The 20,940-nt window shown below is 49.9% G+C and overlaps 1 protein-coding gene across 3 annotated transcripts in view; it reads left to right on the top strand.

Annotated features, from left to right (window-relative positions):
• Window positions 1-20,330, top strand: part of Msra (methionine sulfoxide reductase A) — a 313,151-nt gene extending 292,821 nt beyond the window's left edge. For all 3 annotated transcript variants that reach the window (XM_048421858.3, XM_048421857.3, XM_048421859.3), the window contains one exon: window positions 19,565-20,330. In XM_048421858.3, the coding sequence (XP_048277815.2) occupies window positions 19,565-19,729 (165 nt within the window). In that variant the 3' untranslated portion in view covers window positions 19,730-20,330. The remainder of the gene's footprint in view (window positions 1-19,564) is intronic.
• The last annotated feature ends 610 nt before the right edge of the window (window positions 20,331-20,940 follow it).

Raw genomic sequence — 20,940 nt, 5'->3', positions numbered from 1 at the left:
CAAATACAAAAGGGCATCATACAATCCAGCTACCAGGGAGTTGGAATAGGCAGATTTCATTGAGACAGAAAGTGGAATTGAGGTTCCAGGGACTGTGGAACAGGGGTGGGGGGTTCGTTGCTTAATGGGTAGAGTTTCTGTTTGGGATGATGGGAGGGTTCTGGAAATGGAGGTGGTGATGTCTGCACAACGTGGGAATGTATTGGATCTCACACTTACATGATTCAAAGGATGTAATTATGTGAAGTAAAGAAGAAGGCAGGGCAGACCTTGAGCATGAGGACCCTTGCTCAGATCCACTGGCTCTCCAGTCTGGAGCTCGTCTCGAGCTCGTCTGGAGCTGGGGCCTGCTTTCCACTCCCTCCATGACTCGGTTACCTCGGCTGTACTAGGCTTAATTCCTTCCCATCTCTAAGCATTTAGCTGAGTTGCCCCTAAACTGAGGAAGAAGCCCGTATGGAAGTCATTCTCAACTGTCCTAATGCCACGACCCTTAAATACAGTTCCTCATACTGTGGTGAACCCCAACCTAAAATTGCGTTCATTGCCACTTCATACCTGTAATTTTGCTGTTGGATTGTAATGTGATCCCCCAAAGGGGTCGCGACCCACAGATTGAGAACTACTGCCTTATGGAATGCTCCTCTCTTCACCAGATTCTCAGGGTCCCATCAGAGCATGGGGAAGGGCCCCTGGAGCTGCAGGCAGCTGCAACGTTGGTGGGCTTCTTGTAACCAGTAGCTCTTTCTGGGTAGAAATTCTGCCCTATGCATGGAGCTTCCTCTTGGCATGCTCTTCCCTGAGGTGGAAAATCATGAGAGTTCATAACCTCATTCCAAATGAGCAACTTTATAATATCCTCACTATGTGCTATCCCATAGCCTAGGTTGCTCAGTGGAAGCAACTGGAAGCCTATATTGTTCATTTCCAAATGTGGCAGCTAGCTTTGGAGAGAGGCGAAAAAAAAAAAAAGCAACAGAAAGCCTGTCCCAGCGTAGACGTGGTCATGCTGGGGAAATGGCCTGCGCACCAGATGCTTAGTTGCGAGTGGCCAGTGAGCTCTCGGGAGAGTATGTTTAGATGGTATCAGGGATGAGTTCCTTTCGCAATACAGAGCACTAAGGAATTTTCCAATCTCAGGGTTAAAAATGTAAATCTCTTCCCCTGCCCATAGCCCTGGCAGTAGGTCATAAGCCTGCTTCCTCCAGCTATTTAGAGGGTTTCTGAGGATCGAAGAGAATATCATATCTACTCAAGTCTTTGCCCGTAGAACCCACAGCCAAACATGTCCTGGTTAACAGAGTGAGGTCAAGTATCCAGAAGGAAGATGGCTCCAGAACAACCAGACAATAAGTCACCAGCTCTGTGCCTCAAAGCCACCATGCTTAGTTCCTGCATGGATGTTGGGTACTCATGTGAAGCCGAGATGCTTGCTGGCCATCCCCTATGAATGAGAAGCCATAGGTGTGAATGTTCCGGGGCTGTTCGGTCAAGGTTCTGGAAACTTGGCACCCAGGATGAAAGGCCATAGTATAGAGAGGAAGCAGATGCATGGAGTTTAGAGTTCAGATGCCTCACTGTGTGCCATCCCTAAGTGGTATACCCAGTCACAAGGGCAAATATTATGGCCCCCTGGGAGAGGGAGAGTACCCAACAGGCCTGTGCTGAACCAACCGGATACAGGGATGCTGGACTCCCTGCTCCTGCAGAAGGGCCCCATGGACCCTGTGGCTGCTGAAGTGACCCAGATCCAGAGGAAGCTAAGAGAACCCAGGCAGGTAGCACCTCTAATGTGGTTGGAGTTGTTCCTACCTGGCATGTGGGCTTTGAACTGGGCTGTCACCTTCAAAAGGCAGGCCAGCCATCAGATGGCCCTGAAAAGCCAGAGGTCACAGCATATATCTCACATTCTGGTAGCCTCAGTATGTACCAGGGAACCCCGTGAGGACACTCACTGAGGTCCAACAAATTTAGGATGTGCTGGGATACAGATATGAAGAAGTAACAGTGGATGGCTGGGCCTGAGCCCTGTGACCCTTTGAGTCCCTGTACCCTTGACAGCCCAGTCCTCCTGTCTGGGGAAGAGGTATAAAGGTATAAAGAGGTATAAAGCCACACCTACTAGTGAGAACAGTTTCGGGGTTGGCAGAAGCAGAGCAGGCAATGCCCATGAGCCATGGCTATTTAACATGAGGAACACATAAAGACTTGGTGGCTGGCAAAAGCATGACAGATGGTGGTGTATATAACCCACTTGGAAAGATCGCTCGCTAAAAGTCGTTACAGTATTAAAGTTCTTTATTTTATGCAGATGAAATGTATGTCATTTACCTAAAAAGAAAAGTCCAGATACTTTGGAAGATCAACCCCTCCCACCTACTCACCCACCCACTTAGGTGCCACACACATGGAGACACCCTTTCCTATAGAGCCAGGAAGATGCCCAGTGCCATTTTTTTTTCATGCAGAGACACCTGGGGTGTTCACCACAGGAGGTCTTAGGCTCTCCCCAGGATCATTCTGGAATTTCTCCTTCCTCTTCTGCCCATGAAAGTGACAACAGGCTGGAACCCGTATTCAGGGAGGCAGGAAGTGGTGAGCACCCTGCCTGTGTGGAAAGTGAGGACCAGGGTTCTCTCACTGCCTTCCTCCACACCGGGCACACAGTTGGCATTCCTGTGGGCCCGGCAGCATGCCCAGCTCCAGGCCACCACAAAGCACCCCCCACCTCCGATCTGCCATCAGCAGCTGTTTCTGACAGGTGTCCCGCTCTCTACTGCAGATGGTGACCAAAATGGGCCCGTTGGCAGGCAGCACATGGTGCCGCCCCCTGCACACGCTCATGCGCTCACTGACACACAGATCGGCCTGTTTGAGGTGCCTTGCCTCTGGCTGCAGATGCAGCCAGGCTCCTCTCAGAACCCCATAGGGTTCTGGGACACCTCCCCCCGCCCCCGCCAACCTCAGTCTGGTACCCTTCAGTATTTGACAGACTGTGAATCTAGTGGATCCTTGCTCTGGGCCAGTCGGACTCACTCTCTTTCATGGTAGTGAAATGGTGTGTGGTTCTTTCCTTATGCGTCTGATACAACACAAGTCTGGGTGTCTGGAGCTCCCCAGGTATAATTGCCCTTGACCCAATGAAGTTACATAGGTTGAGCTACAGGGACCCCAGGGCTCCAGATGAAGGAACAGGGTCACTCTTGACTCCTTCTGTTTTCCTGAATGGAATCCATGTACATAAGACACACAAGACTTCTGGGGGCTACTTCCCTGGTGAGGTGAGTGGGAATATGGTCTCTTAGTAAAATAAGATATGGTAATGCCCACAGCTTAGAGAGGGATCCAGGAGGAGCAGGCGGCTGCCCTTCTGATGTCCTCTTTCCTGCTGCCTGTCTGCACCTTAAGGAGAGAGATGTCTCCGGGCATCGCCAGGGCTCAGCTTTTCTGCCCACAGCCCTACAGGGGCCCCGCCTGCCCCCTGTTTGGGCTGTTCATTCCAAACACTGTGCTAGCCAAGGCCGCCAGATGAGAGTGACATCTGGCTGAGACCATGGCCAAGTCTCTGCTGCTCTGCCCCTGGCAGGCAAGAGCTATGTTCCCAGTGCCAGATTCTCAAAGTGGGAGACAGGGAGATGGGGGCAGAATAAAGCTTCGTGCTCCTTGCCCAGCCATTTCTCTTCTTTCCTCTATGATACTTCAGCTGCTTCTTTGATTTCGTTGGACTCTGGAAAGTTAGGGGGTAAAATATGTCCTCCAGAGTGCTGGGGGTGGACACCGAGGAAGCGTGTGCACAATCCACACGCACAGGCACATATACTGTGGACCACAAAGCACAGAGGATGATGGGAGTTGTTCACTGAGGGTACCCTGCAAAGAGCCTCTGTGGTGAGGCACCTGGAGTGACCTGAATAGGACCCGAATGACACAATAGGAACCTGTGCTGTCTCCGGCTTCCCCAGTACAAGGTCAGTCAGTCTCTCCTTCCTGTGACTCTCTGTGGAGAGCGACAGTCTGGTGTCTGCAAGCCAGGCTAGAGCTAGCAACAGGAACATCCCCTGCATCTGCTTGAACAGGCGAGATAGTGCATCCGTCCAGAGACAACGAGAGAAAGTCTAATGCTGATGGCCCAGTGTGGTCTCCAGCCATCGTGGCAGCCTGTTGGCTGGGTGACCTTGGGCAAGCTGCTGAACCTCTCTAGGTTTCTATTATTCATGTGGAAAATAAGAGCAGCCACTTGTAGTGTTTTGTGAGCTTAAGTACCACCTCTAAGGGGAATATTGTCATTTTTAGAAGTGAGCCAAGTCAAGCGTGGAAAGGTTGAGGGACTTGGCCAGGGTCCTGTAAGTAGGTAAGGTACTATCAGGAAAAGGGGTTCAGGAGTTCCCAGAGAAACAGCTTTTAGTCCTCTGAGGGCTGGGGAAGCACGGCTCAAGGCACCTGGACTCCCCTCCTCAGCACTCCCGCTACATAGTTCTCACATTTCCGGCCCTCTTGGCACCCACATGACACCTCAGTACACTCTCGGCATAGATGACAGTGTAGTCTTTTCATCTGTGAGCCATGTCCCCCGTTCCTCTGTTTCCTATTTTGACTTCTCTGAAGTATGCAGGGATTTTCTTTCTCTCTGTAAAATCCATAATCCAGGTTGCTTTCCTGCTACCCGAGTGCACCGTGAAGTCCATGGACTGAAGAAACTGTGCTGAGTCCAGGTGGAGCTGGCCTCAAGTTGTGTGTGTGTCCTTGAACAGAGGACAAAAAAGAGTTCCGTACTTCAAAGAGCAGAGGAGGATAGGGAACCCTGGGCCTTCACAGTTAGGCTTCATCAGGCCCATGTGTCTACAGGCAGAGGTTGAGGACCCGGTTTGCAGTGGTAACATGAATCAGCAAGACCAGCTTAAGGTGATGGACAGACAGGCAAAGGCAGGCAGTGACCAGAGCCTGGCAGTGTGGGTGGGGCTGGCGTAGGGCTCAATAATTACAAAGTAAGCAGGGCAATGGACAGTAGAGAGCCAGGGCTCTCAAAGTATAGTATTTAGTCTCCTCAACCCCAGCACCAGCTTGCTGATTCTAGGCCTTGTCTCTCAGAAGGCCAGGATGTGTGTGTGTGGGAGGGGGGGATTTAGTAGGCATAAATGGAGATAGTCCTTACAGGCCATGTGCAGATTCTCTCCGGCACTGTCTGTTCTCTGGCGTCCAGTATGCATGTGGCTGGAGCGGAACACTTGGGCAGGTGTCCCCAGCACACCCCGAATCTGGATGACACATGGGAATCAGGTCACTCGTTTGGATGGGACAGAGCTTAAGCTAGGCTCTTGCTTTTCCCACCTGCTCGGGCACAGTCCATGGCTCCTGACTCCCTTGGTGTGGCAGTGCATGGGCTCAGAAAGACCGTAGCATCATGGGCTGTCTGAAGACTGCAGCCAAAAATGAATCCCCAGAATATCTTCCTTCAAACACATGATTCAATTTCTTAGGGTGGGGAGGGAGTAACCCTGAGAGGAAAGCTTCTCACGCCCTCTGCAGGAGAGAAAGTCAGACCTCAAGGTCAGGTGCCCAAGGCTATGTGGTTTGGCCAAGCTCAGGCTGGCTCAAAAGCAACCTCTGTCCACTTGAGCGCTGCCGAGGATGGAGGAGGGAAGTTTTGACACCTACAGATACACAGCGTCTCTGAAATGCATCATGCCTTCGCAAGAACTCTAACGAACATGGGTTTTATTGTCTTAGCCGGAAGGCATACCAATTATATGCAAATGCAAATGATGTAATTAGCCTCTGTTCTAGCTCTCTTCTCTGAAGGGATTTCCAGTTCTTCTGAACACTGAAGAAAATAACAATTCTGTTTTGGCAAAGAACGCTCGTTGCCTGTTTTGAGTTCTCGTCCCTAATACATGCTTTCTTCCTCCCTTCCTCCCTCCATTCCAGATTCTCTCCTTCCTTCTCTCCCCATTCCTCCTCTCAAAAAAATTTAAATTAAGATTAAATTTTTTAAAAAATCTAGAGTCTAGGCAGATGGCTCGGGTAGTAAAGGTGCTTGCCATGCAAGCTGGAGGGCCTGAGCTTGCTCCCCGGAGCCATGCAAAGAGCCAGGCACGGTGGCACACTCTTATAATAGCAGCATGGGAAGGCGGAGCCAGGGGGGGCCCTGGGGTTTACTGACCAGCCTGCACAGCCTACTGGGTGGACTCTGGGTTTAGGGAGAGACCTGTCTTAAAACTGAGACAACAGAGGAAAATGGCTGACACCAACCACCAGTCTCCACAGAACAGACTCACGAACACATTAGCATACCCATGTACACGCAGAGAAATGGAAATATAAGTAAAAGTAAATCCCCCATACTTCATTGCGGAGAAGCCTAGACAGACGGCAGGAGGCCTGGGTATCTGACCTCCACACATGCTTTCCGAATCTTCTAGTGAGGTCTGTATGGGGAGGATGCTATTGTCTAAAGCAGAGAGCAGCAGCCACAGCCTGCCTCACAGACTTGCAGTCAAACAGCCGTGCTCTGCGTGTTCACACCGCGGACCGTGCTGCCCGCCCACGCCACTGGCCTCAGCTTTCCGAGAGACCGACCAAGCTGCTGTTTGTCACCTATTTCCTCACTGTGCCGAGGTCAGAAGCTCAGCAGCTATACATCTTAAATGTGTTTTCTCTTATCGTTCACGTATTAATTGACAGTCCTATTTTTAGTTTCCTTGGGTAATGATTTAAAGGCCCAAGCCTCTCATTTTCTGGGCCCTGGCCAGTGCAGTGTAAAGTTATTCAGATCACAGCTCATGGGGGAATCTCTGTGTGCAAGCTGGCCAGGCTGTCGCGATGGGCAGATGGACCCTCGCCCAGGGCAGAGGAAGTCTCAAGGGAGGTTTTAATTCCTTCATATGGAAACGAGCACAATTTTTTTTGTCTTAATCAGTGAATTAAAAAAAAACAATTAAGGGACCAAGTTTCATTTTTTTTTAATTTTAGCTTGGCATAGGAGAATTTTAAGAAGTTGCAATTGCTTTTCACGCACATTGCCACTGAAAGTTGATTCTGTGTACTCCAGTTCTGCAGACAGGGAGTTGTAGCATCATTAAATAAAACACAGATCAGCACCCCTGGGCAGGGGTGTGTGTGCACTGCACCCTGCATGATTTTCTCTGAACTTGGTCTTCACTGCGTTCCATATCTGCTGCACAGAAATGCCACCTGAAGGCTGCACAGGCCTTTCAGCCTTCTGGTGAAGGTTGCGTTCCTCAGAGCACAGACATGTTAGACAATGGCCATGCTGAGCAACATTTTGGCTCTTAATGAAGGAGAAATTTACTGATAACAATGAACAGACTTTATAAAAAACATAATGGCATAGTTTTTGATAACTTATAGAAACATGTGTTTAGTTTTCCACTCAAAAATTCTCGTGTATATCTAAATTTAATCTCTAACCCACACCTATTAAAAATTCTCATGTATATCTTAATTTAATCTCTAACCCACACCTATTAAAAAACAAGTTTCTGAGTTTCTGGGACTATAAATTGGTCAAGTCTGGTTCCCTAACATTATGAGTACTAGCTGACAAGGGACAGAAAAAATGTCTCCTGAATTAACCCCCTCTCCTCTCTCTCTCTCTGTATCTCCCTGTGTCTCTATTTCTGTGTGTGTGTTTGTGTGCATGTAGGCAGATAGATGTATACACAGATAAAGCTATTATGCACAATAGAAGCATTGTATTTTAGCTATAAAAGCAGGGAGCTTGATGGGACCATACTAGAGTCTTAGGGCCAGATGTTATGCATGGATATTAACATACAACTTTAGAATAGACCTAGAGCTGTCAAAAGGTCAACAGTGAAAGCCAACCAAGTGAACCAAGCAGTTAAATGATGGACAAAAGCCAAGTGTGGTGGTGCATACCTTTAATTCCAGCAGAGGCAGGTAGGTTTCTGAGTCCAAGGCCAGCCTAGTCTACGGTGAGTTCCAAGAAAGCCACAGTTACACAGAGAAACACAGACTTGAGAACAAGAAAGGAAGAAAGGAAGGAAGGAGCTGAGAGAGCTGGAGAGAGATGCACAAGCGCCTGAGTTTGATCCCACATTAAAAATGCTAGACATGATGATGACATTTGTAATAAATACCAGAGAAAGGTGGGTCCCTAGGTCTCCCTGGCTAGCCAACCTAGACTCCTGGTAACTTCTAGGCCGACAAGAAAACCCTGTCTCTTAATTTTTTTTTTAAAAAAAGCCTGCAGACTGACATGCAAGGCTGTCCTCTGACCTCCACATGTATGTGTACACACAGATGCATGTGCACCTGGACACATCCATGCGCGCGCGCGCGCGCACACACACACACACACACACACACACACACACACACACACACACACAAATATTTGAGAAAACAGCTTACCTAAGAAGGTATACAAAGGGTAAAGAGTAAAGCTGTGTCCAAAATTGTTATTAAGAAAAAGAAAACTAAAGCTAACTTGGTGTTCCCTGTCTCCCAGTTAGAATGAATACATTCGCAATTCTGACAGTTCCCGGGGCCAGCATGAGAGCCAGAATCTCTCGTGAACATTTTAGGTTTAGTCCAACTAGTACCACGGATCGGGAAAACCACTGGGGGACTTTTGACCTCACTGAGTACACATGAGCATCGCTGATTCAGCAGACTCACACCCACATTTCCATGCAAGAGAAAAATGGCTTGTGCTCCCAAATACTTGTGGCAGCATCTTTCATGGTAACCACCCAAACTGTAGAGAACGGAAATGGGCAAGCGGCCTGAAGACACAGACACCTAAAGAAGCCCTGTTGGGTTCAGGAGACAAGTCCAGAAGTGCAATGCTTTAGCGTGCCTGCACTTTGGAATTGAAGATATTTGGAGGTGTGGATGCTGCCTCAGAAGCAAGGACTCTCTAACCTTCTTTTGTCCCCACCCCAGGCACCCAGGGAGGGGCTGTCTCTGAAGTTCCCTCACCAGAGGGAGGAAAGTTCTTGCAAAAGAAATGTCATTCTCTTAAGCCCCCTTCCTAGGAATCGCATCAAAGAGCAGGAAAGATTAGCCACTGGCAAAGAGACTCAAAGTCCCCAGCCCAGACAGACTTTGATCTGTTCTTCTGAGGGTATCTCCGAGAGGTCACCCAAAGACTTTATCTCAGTCAGAAGTTAACTTTGTTCAAGGTACAATGCTGTCCCTCACCGTGCTCTAACCTGCCTCCCCCAGGAGAGGAACTTTGTCCCGGGCCATCGTGCGCTCTCTGGGCTTAGTCGTTTCGCCGAAGACTCATTTTAGCTCTAAATTAGCCAACACCCCAATACCAGCTCCATTTCCCTCTGGGAAGACTCCATCCACCTTCCTGCCCTTCTTTGAGTTTCTGTCTTGCAGCACTTCCACGAGCATGCATGTGTGGATGATGCAATGCTTGGTGTCCATGGAGGGGAGCTTCTCCCTTGACCCCAAGTCAAGGACAGAGCAGAGGAACGGTAAAGTTGGAAACTGTTCCATCATGGACAGCACCTGTGCTGTAACACATAGACAGAAACAGCACAGAGGTAGAAGGTTCACGGCTTCTGAACACCCAGGCAGAGACCGGTCAAGGGCCACAGGGAGAAGGGTCACGGCTGAAGAGGGCCCCTAAAATAAACAGTGTGGATTCACTGTGGAGGGACCCAATTGTAGTGTTCTCAGGTTATATCTCAATTACTTTTCTCGTTGCCATGGCCTCGTCACCAAGTATCTGACTAGAAGCAATTTAAAGAAGGAAGAAGGGTTTGTTCTAGCGTCAGTACCAGGAGGGGAGTACCTATGGTCCACCACGATGAGGGAGGAGGTCTCAGCGAATAAGATCAGGAGGCTGCTGATCGCATTCTTTCCAAAATCATGTGTAAAGAACTGAACAGGAAGAGGGATTGGGTGGGCAAAACCCAAGGCCCATCCTCAGTGAGATGCTTCCTCCAGCCAGGCTCCACCTCCTAAAGGCTTCACAGCCTTCCCAAATGATGCCTCCAGCTGGAAACCAGTGTTCAGACATTTTACTCTCAGATCACAACACATGACTTCACATGTCCATTTTGCAGAAGACATTTATGAAACAAATAAACATGAAATTAGAACTTACTAAGTATGACTTTAACCTGACTATTGTAAACGTGCTGAAAAGAAACCAACAGAAACCAAGTCTGAAGAGTTAAAGGAAAATATGGAAACAATAGCTCATCAAAGAGGAAGAGACGGAAATTATGAAATAGTTGGGGTGGTGGCACACCCCTTTAATTTCAACACTCAAGAGGCAGAGGTAGGCAGATCTCTGTATGTTTGAGACCAGCCTGGTCTACATGGCAAATTCTAAGACAGCAAAGGTAATGTATTGAGACCCTGTCTCGAAAGTAAAGAGAAAAAAGAAAACAAAACAAAGAACCAAATGGATATTTTGGAAGTAAATAGAACCAGGCGAGGAGTCCAAGCTTCAACCTTCAGTGCAAAACTTCTCTAGAAGGAGAGGCTGGGGTGGCAAGAGAAAAGAGTGACCTAAAAGTCAAGTCAACAGAGAATTTCTAGCCAAAGATTCAAAAAGAAGCAAGAATGGACAAAGATGGTTGTACGACTCTAAGAATAACCAGTTTCCCATCACTGTAGCAAAATACCAGAGAGATTCCAGGTAAAATACTGCAGGTTTACTCTGGTTCATGGTTTCAGAGTTTTCAGTCGGGTCTGGTTGGTCTATTGCTTTGGGCCACTGGCACATGGTGTCCAGGAAGGAAAAATAAAATAAAAGGAAGAGGCTGTCACCCTGTCCAGGGTAATCTGTCAATGGCCTGAGCTCCTCCCAGTAGATCCTGCCTTCTAAAGGTTCCATCAGGTCCATAGTCCTCTAGGCTGAGGACCAGGTCTTCAACATAAAATCTTTGGAGACTATTCAAGATGTAAACTATAGCAGTACTAACTGAATTGTAAGCTCTAGGGTTTTGGAAGACATGAGTCAGAGAAGGTTGAAGAGGGTTTCTCCATGTTTAACTGTCTGACTTCATACTTGCGGACAACAAAGACTCAGGTGCATAGCAGCAGAGTCTTTAACTGTCCTGTGACCTGAGGCCCTCCTCACTTTACTACTGAATGTTCTGAATCCCGGGAACACCCCCAAGGCCTGTGAACAACTGGCACAGTTGGCCAGTGTGTACTGTACAGACTGGGACCTGTCCTGGAATTGCCGAGATTCTAATGTGAGCGTGACACAGAGTTCAGAAAAGCTCCCAGTTTTGCTGAACGCAGCGTTCTTAGCTCTGGCGGTAGCCATGTTGCTTTGAGTCCTTTTCTATTCAGTCTCTTGGGATGAAGGATCTTTCCTTTCAACGAAATCTGCATTTCATCCCCAAGGTGAAAACCGGTGTCCTTGGCTCTTCTGGGAAAATGAGAAGTGGTTTCTTTTGTGTAGTGAGTGCCGGGAACACACAGAAACAGAGGTGGTTCTTAATTGACTGCAGATATGGAAAAGCAGATCATAACCCCTAAAGGTACATAAAGCAGAAGGAGGGAGGGGAGGGAGGATACACACACACACACACACACACACACAGAGAGAGAGAGAGAGAGAGAGAGAGAGGTGAGGGGGCAGTTCGCACACAACTGAAAGCCACAAAAGGAAACGTGACTCAGGGATGAAGTCATTTGAGTTCCTTGTGCCAACCAGCAGATGTCAATGGCAGATCAAATCCAGAGAGGTCTTCAACGCTTGATCCCACGATTGTGCAAGCAGTTAGAGATGGTAACGCACAGCCTGTAAGACCCCCGTCATCCAACTCTGAGCCTTGTCCTCTGCCACCCAGCAGGAGGACACTCCTTTTCAGACCCAGGGCTTAAACAGTAGAGAAGGGGCTCAGAACATCTTGATCCCCAGGAAGATTTGGCATTTGGAAGGGGTGGGGAGATACAGCCCTGGGAAACACGAGAGGGCCACCCTCGTCTTCTGGGTCTTCACCTTAGTTCAGTCACTTACAGACCTTGATGCAGACAAGCAAGGAGCACCTTGGCCTAAGTTCAGGTGACCCCTTTGCTCCTGTGGCATGCTCTTTCATGTCCCTGTGTTGTAGGGAGGTGGGAGAGCTCAGGATGGCACTGGGTACTCAGGTGGGCTTGTGGAAATAGACTGGCAGATCTGCTACCTCTAGGGCAATCTCCTCTACTTTCCCAGGCCTTCTTCTGGGGCTCCTGGGTCAACCCATTTCCTGTTTATCCTCCACAACCCAGAGCTTGCCTCCGCCCCCCATCTTCCAGAACACGGTAAACACATGATCACCACCCCTCCATCACCTTTCTTGCATTTGATCGTAACATTCTCCCTATCCAGCCATCAGGGCTGCCACACCCATCAGAGTCCAAGTTCAATCCTCCTTCTATGACACATCCTCCAACCTGGATGACCCTCTCCCACCTCCATACCCCCAGAGGATATTCTTTGTATCTCAGACATTTGGCACTTGCCCTCTGCCTCAGGGTCATGAGACTCCGACCTGATAAACAGGACACCCAGAAGATGGCATGGGGTCTTAGATGTTGTGGGGGCCATCCTGGGTGGAATTACAGACCTGCCCCAGCAAGCTCTCAGATCTCTGTCACTCTGTTTAGCTATACTCCAGCTAATAAGTGGTAGTCTTGATCTTGCCCTCATCACATGGTCCAATGCCTTCCTAACCAGGGGACTTTGTCTTTCTTGGTCCTGTATCCTACACCTAGCACAGTCTGTGACAGTAATGAGGCTCCGCAGCTACCAGCAACCCCGAGGGCCCTCAAATGCAGGTCATCAGTTGCCCTACTGTGACCACACCCATTGCTTGCAGCCCATGCACCACAACTGCTATGCAGCCAGCTAAGTGAAGCTAGAGAGGCAAAAGCTCATTTACAGAGAGGACCAGGCGCTGCTGCCTTCCCCAGCACTTCGGCAGCTCTCCTACTGGGGACGACTAGAGTGGAGGCAAGATACCCTGAGGGAACTGCCCCCCAGATGTCTCCACCCAGGCCCCAGCATGCAGAGCTGACCCTAGCAGGAACACTGCTGGTCACTGTGGCAAAGTGGAGCAAATGGTCAGAGTCCCTGCTGCTTATAGGTGCCACCTGGAAACCAGAAGGCACTTTGCCTCAGTTCATTGGTCAATGCAAGTATCATGGGCAGCCTGAGTTCAGAAGCGGGGTGAGGGGTTTGGAAGACCCCATCACTGTCTGCCGTACTCCTCCCCAAGGGCAGAGTTTCTCAGGTTGTCCCTGTCTCATGGGTCCCTACAGGTCATTTTTCTTTGTATATGTGTGCGGGTGTACATGTGGAAGCCAGAGGACAGCCTTGAGTATCATTTCTTGGGTGCCATCCATCTTGAGATTTGAGACAAGGTCTCAAATTTGGAGCTCACCAGTAAGCATGGCTGGCTAGCCAGGGAGCTCCCCGGATCCATTTGTCTTACATGCTCAATGCCTGCATTGACAGGATGGGCCACTACGCTAGACTTCCTCACGTGGGTTCAGGGATCACACTCAGGTCCTCATGCTTAGGTGGTAGCAGGGTACTTTGCCAACAGCTGTCTTCCCAGCTCCCTGGTGATCGTTTTAAAATGCAGCTTCCAATTCAGTAGGTCTGGCAGAGGCACACATGTAGGATTTGAGCAAGTTGGGGCCACAGTTCACACGCTGGTGCTTCAGATCCTCACTGGCTAAGCGAACAGCTGTGATCCTCCCGTCCTCCCCTTCCCTCGTGCAGACACAGAGCTCAGCCCATAGTATCTGTCACTTGACTCTGGAGTCACCTCAAGGGTGCAGAGGACAGAGGATTAGTCATGAAAGCCATTTAACTTTCACACAAGAATGCAGCATGTTCTCAGAAGCCAAGTCCTCTGGCGATTGGCAAAGACGAGCCTTAGATTTGAGACAAAATTAGATGTAAATGTGTCACCTCCTTTTCTGCTCCCCACACCGAGGGCTCCAAAGGCAGAGAAGGGTCAGTGTACCCTAACTCAGCCTTGCCTGGATAGCGGCAGTTTCCTGTCGTTGCCTGTGATCTTGGGGACCTGTCCTTGCCTTTGCCATGGCGATTGCTTCGCTCACGCACGGTTGCCACCCTTCTGGTGTACTCCCTGTCCCTGCAAAGCATCGCCCTCCTGTGGCTGCACCGCTCTGGTAATCAAGCCTGCTCTCTAACCGGCTGGCCTTCTTGCTCTGTGCCACGCTGTCCCGCAGACGTGCGGACCCCTCTGCTGGACTCAAAGTGGCCAGTGGCTGCTTGGCTTGTTTCTAGTAGTGTGGCTGAAAGGACACTCTGACTGCTTCAGAACCTCCAGACATCTGTTGTCTGCGTGTGGCATGTACATGAGTTCCCCTGTGTGTAGTGTCATGTGTGCATATGTGTGGGGGCCTGAAGTTGACATCGGGTGCGGGTGCCTTTTTCAACCACTCTCCACTTTGTTCACTGAAATAGTCTCCAGGTTGAATCCGGACTTGGCACTCAGCTACTCTCGCTGGCCATTTTGCTCCAGGATCCCGTCTTTCTCCCTAGTGCTAGCATTACAGGTTCTGGGATCAGAACATGGTCCTCATGCCATGTGGCAAGTGTTTTATCCACCAATCCATCTCCCCACTCTGCTCTTCAGACATTTTGATGTGTGGCGCTCTGGTCTCTGGGAAGCCACCTGGAGACTAATATTATTGACTGGGGCATTGACTCTGCTAAGCTTAGTGTGTGTATGCATGTGTGCATACATGTGTGTATATGTCTGTCTGTCTGTCTGTCTTCCTATCTTGTGTGTGTGTCCCTCTGTGTGTCTGTCTGTCGGCCTTGTGTATGTGTGTCTTTCTGAGTCTCTGTGTGTGTGTCTGTGTGTTTGTGTGTCTGTCTGTCTATCTTGTATGTGTATCCCTTTGTTTGTCTGTCTGTCTCATGTGTGTATGTTTCTGAGTGTGTGTGTTTCTGAGTCTCTCTCTGTGTGTCTGTCTGTGTGCATGTCTGCCTGCCTCTCTCTCTCTCTCTCTCTCTCTCTCTCTGTGTGTGTGTGTGTGTGTGTGTGTGTGTGTGAAGGATACACCATAGCACAGATTTCAGCAGAAGTGAACCTGAAAGAAAGCAAAGCCAAGTGATCTCTAGGTCCAGAAGGGGAAGGAAGATGGGAGTCGGTCAGCAGTGTGCCTGGTGCGAGCTCCCTGTGCCACTAGGAGAGTCGAGTCTCCCACCTCCCTCTTGTCCTGCTAAGCAGAGAGGTCAGCCTCCTAGAAACCGCACCCCAATTTCCTGAGGACACAGGATCACAAATCGAATTTCTGTTCTAGAAGACTGGTTTTATGCTATTAAAATGTTTTATGTGTACACCTATTATAGATGGATGGGTGGATAGATAGATAGATAGATAGATATTACAAATAATGACATAAAAATCTAACACTTAAGCCTAAATTCTTTTGGTCAGCAGAGACGGGGTTTGGATCTAATTTCATGCTACCTTCAATAATAGAAGGACAAGGAGGTTTGAATCCCAGGTACCCTCTCTCTCTTTCCTGGCAAGTCTCCTCAGAGCCAGGGCATCTGCTTCTCCTCATAAGCGCCTCAGACTGTGAGGAGGATTAGGGTCATCTGTTTGGAAAACGCTTGTCAGTGATTAGATGAGCCTGCACATTCGAGGTCAGAGCTGGCTGTGGGGCTGGGCTGATTTCTAGCTGGGCCTGCTGCTACTCCACATGGCCTGAGCTGAGGGGTCCCTGGTCTGCTTTCCTGGGGATGGAGGAGCGCGTGGTTTCCATGCAGTGCCCCAGGTATCCTGGGCACTTGGGGAATACCAGTGACTACTGATGAGTTTATTGGAATGGCGGCAGTAAGCAGAATGAGCATGCATATTTGTTAATTTTATTAAACGGCAGGCCTTGAAGGTCAGATGGGCCCGCTGTGCCTCTGCTGGACACTTCCTTACATCTGTGGTGCTCACAGGTGCAACTGGGGCTGAGGCCATCTGTCTGGGCCTGAGGTCACTGGGGTCGCCTGTGCCTAGGGATCTCTTCAGACACAAAAGAGGGGAGTACGTGGTGGGGGGGGGGTGTCGATGAAAATCCTTCAGGAGGCTGAGGGGTGGGCTGGCTTTTTCCCAGGGTGAAGACTCTCCGGCAGGGCCACACACTTCCTGTGTCTCTTCATCCCCTCAGGAGAGCAGTGAGCCTGGCATAGTGCCAACTGGACAGACAGGAAAACCTCTTCCAGTGGGACCCACGAGAGAAGGAAGGCCTGGGAGGTGCCCTGGGCCGCAGCAGAAAAGGGAGCGGGAAGGCTTGTAGCAAAAGTAGCAGCCATGCCTTCCTGCCAGATGTCACTCCAACTGGGGCTTTTAGTTAGATTCCCCCCCACTTACAACATACATAAACATACAAACAACACCAGAAAGGGAAGAAAGGGGAGGGGAGGGGAGGGGAGGGGAGGGGAGCGGAGGGGAGGTAGACACTTGAGCTGCTAAGACTGTATCAGAGTCAGTGAGACGAGAGAGGGAAGGGAGCGGTCCAGCCAGATGGCGCCCTCCTCCTGAGAACTGGTCCTGGCAGAGGCCAGTGGCCAAGGAAGAGCTGCACCTGGTGACCCAGGCTGGGGCTCCCTAAGTGTCAGGAACAGGGGTTTGTCCAGCACAGGTGCCTTATGCCTGGCGGGTTTGAGCCAACCTCGTCAGTCTTTCTGGCCAGGTCCCATTTCAGTGCCTGAAGGAGGATCCAGTCTCGTGGGGTGGGTGGGGTTCAGGAAAGGGAGCTGACCGGCAGTCTGTTTCATGATAGTTTTCTATTGCTTCCAAGAGGTTTTATGAGTGAAGCTCCTGCCATCTTGTGGCGTAAATTGGTACTGCTTGAGCCCCGTTCCGGATGTCTTTCCCCTTCTCCCCAGCACTGTCAGTGGGTATGCCCTAGGTGGGAAGGGTAGCCTATGAGAACAGGAGGCTTCAGAGAGGTCTCTCTTCACAGTCCAGCCTCAACGAGCTTCTGGAAGGTTCCGAGTTTGGGATGGCCATTTGTTCATACCAGGACCATCGTCTGTGAAAGAGAGGCTATGGGTGGGCAGTAGGAGGAGCCAGGCCCTGTTCACCTTCCCAAGAGCAGACCCACCCAAAGGAGGCAAAGAACAGACACGTGGGTGACCTGGGAAGGGGGAGGGAAGCAGAAGATCCTTCAATCACACCGTGGCTTTATAATTGAGGCCAAAACAGGAGTCCCCTTCCCAGAACATGAAGCCCATATGGACAGGGAGGTTCAGGGGGAGGGGCAAACACTCTCTAAGCAGACACCTCCACAGTGAGAGCACAGAGCTCTCTGAGGGACAAGGCCTGTGTATTTCTGGGCAGAGACCAGGAAGGTGTGGCTGTCACTTGCTCGGCCTTTGACTCAAGTGTGTAGACACAGGCACAGAAGGCAGAACTGTCAGAACCACAGCGATCTAATCCCCTTTTCTTGCCCTGGGCCAAGAATTCAAACTCTGAACTTGGCTTTTTCTTTCTGCAAGCTCTCTGCCACCTGGAGCCGATAGCATATTCACGGCTCAGGGCTGTGATATTCCGTCCTTACCGCCACCCTGTGTCCCAGAGCCAGCTGTGCATCCAGATGCTGGCGGTGGTTTGATGGCCTGTTATTACTGCACACCCAGGACACGGGCCCATCCTCCTTGCGGTGAGGTCACCCTGACTAGAGTCACCATGCCAGCAGCTGCAGTCACAAGCGTTCATACTCCCAAGGCTCTGGTACCAGCGAACGAGCTAACAGGGGTTCTAGCATGGACCAGAGAACTGTCAAGGAAGCTCAGAGATGGCATTCACAGAGGAAATTGGGTGTTCATGGACACCTTTGAAGGCAGTTAGAGCAGAGGCCTGGCAAAGCTCTCGTTTCTAGCATTTGGAGTCATCCCTGAACCCCAGAAACTTACTGCCTTGAAGCCTCAACAAAAAGTCCCTCCGAGGTGGCCAGGAGGAACTGTGGCAGAGTCACAGGTGAGCTCGCTGCAAAGTGCCCCCCATACCCATCCAAAGGACTACGCCTTGCAAGTCTCCGCCATTCTTTGTGTCAGCCACGAGTGGGACAGAAAGTGGGCGGGTGCTGGCACTAGGACCTGGGCAGTGTTGTCCCCAGGCCACCCAAGCATGTCAGGATCGAGACACGTGATCTCCTACACACTTTTTATATGGTTAATGACAATAAGACTTTTCCTTTGGTGGCTGCAGTGAGCAGGAGAAATTAGCACATGAAGTCTTTGCCCAGCGTCGAGCATACAGCAAACTCTCAATAATTGCTGGTTTAAAAGAAAAAGTTTAAATTGGTTTAGAATGGTTCCTTGTTCTCATTTTTAGCTCCTACAAAAACAAAACAAAACAAAAATCCTGGCTGCCTCTGCATTGTGATGGTCCAGCTGCATGCCTTGACAAAGACCCTGGTCCTCGCTCTCTCCAGGCCTGCTTGGCCTGCACATGCTGAATCTGCCTCCTGGTTAAGGGGACTAAGCAGAGAAGGCCTGAAGCAGTGAGTGACACTGGGAACAGAGGTGGGATCCCCTGCCTGGCAGGTTTGAGAGTTCATCTCCAACAGATCAGCCGTAACCCAGCCAGCACCCTCACTAACACACAGGCGTGGGTGCTCTGGTCTCGGCACTGAGAGCGTTTCTAATGCCTTTTGCTCCAGTACTTCAGGGCACCTGGCAACAGGCTAGAATAGGAGCACAGCTGAAATCCAAAAGGGAAAAGGCGCTCTGCAGTCCGCAGGGAGTAATATCTGTTTCCTAATCCGTCTCCTGCCCCAAATAGCGCTGCTCTCCTCCCGCGGCTTGTGTTGATGTGTTTCCTGCCTGGGGAAGCAGATGCCACCAAGACTTAAACTGGGTCGCAGAGGGCTGTGATGGGCTGACTCAGACCCACAGGTCATGTCCTCTTCTGACTGGGATCTCCAGGTTCCTTCCTGAGAGCTCAGAGCCCAGAATCCAGGAACCATAGAGTACAACCCTCTTTGTGAAGTGGGAGTGGGTGATGCCTGTCCCTGAGCTGGGGACATAGCCCCAGACTTGCCTGTCTCTCTGGTCCTCTTTTCTCCTGGAAAATCAGGAGCCTCAGGGTCCTGCTGCTATCCTGGGGGAGGTTTGGAGCTGCCTTCTAAAAGTAGGGCTCCTGTCAGTTGTGGGGTAGTGGGCAGAACATAAGTCACACAAACAAAAAAATTGACTCACAGTCTCTAAAGCAGGTCAGGACACTCACTGTCATGCCTGAAAGCCTACGTTCAATCATCAGAGTGCCTGCCCATGGTAGGAATAGAACACTGATGCTCACAGGTTGTGCTCTGGCCTTCACACGTGCTATGGTGCACGCATACGTGCATACACACACATAATAAAGAGAAAATATCTTAAACTCTGATTCACACTCAATTTCAAGTTCCAGCCCACTAAGGCAGGTTGGTAAGTACCCATGTAGAATTATCTACCAGGGAAGGGTAGGACCAGCACATGACCTAAGCCAGGTGTCCCCTGCTGGCCATGCTCTCTCCTTCTCAGGAGTCCTGTGCTCAGTACTAGGTCCTGAGGTCTCTCCCTCTCTCTCCACAGGTTCTTTCAAAGCACGGCTATGGCTCCATCACCACCGACATCCAAGAAGGACAGGAGTTCTACTACGCCGAAGACTACCACCAGCAATACCTGAGCAAGAACCCAGATGGCTACTGCGGTCTTGGGGGTACTGGGGTGTCCTGCCCAGTGGGCATTAAAAAATAATTTCTCTCCCCGAAGTTGGCCCTGGAGGCTCCAGCAAAACCATGACTGCTGGATGGAACGGTACCGCTGCGATTCACGTCAGTTAATTTCTCAAGAGCGCACACCACACAGGCATTTGCGGGAATCTGGTCGTCATTGGGGTTTGATTTACAGGAAGTGCTACGACAAGCTGACAGATTGTAATTCGTCTTCTGATCAGCCCGGGTGGGGGTAGAGTATGATATTTTGGTGGCTCATTTGGGATCTAAATGGAGATAATGAATGCCCCATGTCCACCTGCTTAGGCTCGAAGGGGTGCTACAGGTTCTGAGCAGGGAGATGATTGGGAGGGTGTGGGATACTGGGACTCCTTGGTCTATGCTGACGTACCTCACCCACTCCCCTGCGCTCAGGTGCCTGACTCGTTAATTCTGCAGGCTCCATGAATCATTTGCTATAATGCTTTGCTCAGCTGACCCTAGATGTGTGTAAGGGGTTGCTCTCCCTCCTCCCTCCTCTTCTGGTAGAGGAAAAACACGAGTGACCTTAATGAAATCTAACATTGTGCTTACAGCTATGGAAAAGCTTGTTCTAATAAAAATCTACACTTTGGTAATAGCAACTGCCTGCTGTGTGCGTGTGTCTTTTCTGGTTCAGGGAGGATATTTGAAGTATTGGAAAGCCACGTTAAGAGCTGGGAAGAAAAGAAAAACAAAAACAACAAGAAACCTTCCTGATTATTATCCCCTAAATGGGAAATAATATTACATTTTTTGACAAGCGTGTACCCCTCTGGCCCTCTTTAGTAGCACATAGTCATTTTCAAGGTGCCTGCCACATGTTATGTCAAGGACAGTCTTTGCTCTTGAAGAGAAGAACGGTCTCTTCAAGACAAGAAGCCTTCACCATGTAAATAAATGAGTGGCTAAAACTTAACCTCAAGTCTTGATGCAGGATAGAAATTCTGACTCTGAGAGTCATGGAGCTGTGTGCAGGGTCATCCCAGCTAGGTGGAGTCATCGCAACCCCCATAAGGTGGCAAACTTTGAGTGGAATAGCCTATCACATGCAACAGTCTGCCAGGAACGCACACACACACACACACACACACACACACACATGCACGCACGCACTCAGAATTCAAGGTCAAATGCAGCAACCGACAGCTGGCAGGTCCTCCATCCTGTATGCTCCAGCTGATGGAAAGGTTGTTAAGCAAAGGACCAGAAGTA

The sequence above is a fragment of the Myodes glareolus genome, chromosome 12, assembly GCF_982192425.1.
Source record: "Myodes glareolus chromosome 12, mMyoGla1.1, whole genome shotgun sequence".
Lineage (NCBI taxonomy): Eukaryota > Metazoa > Chordata > Mammalia > Rodentia > Cricetidae > Myodes > Myodes glareolus.
The sequence above is the reverse complement of the archived record's forward strand: the minus strand, read 5'-3'. Positions and strand labels throughout refer to the sequence as shown.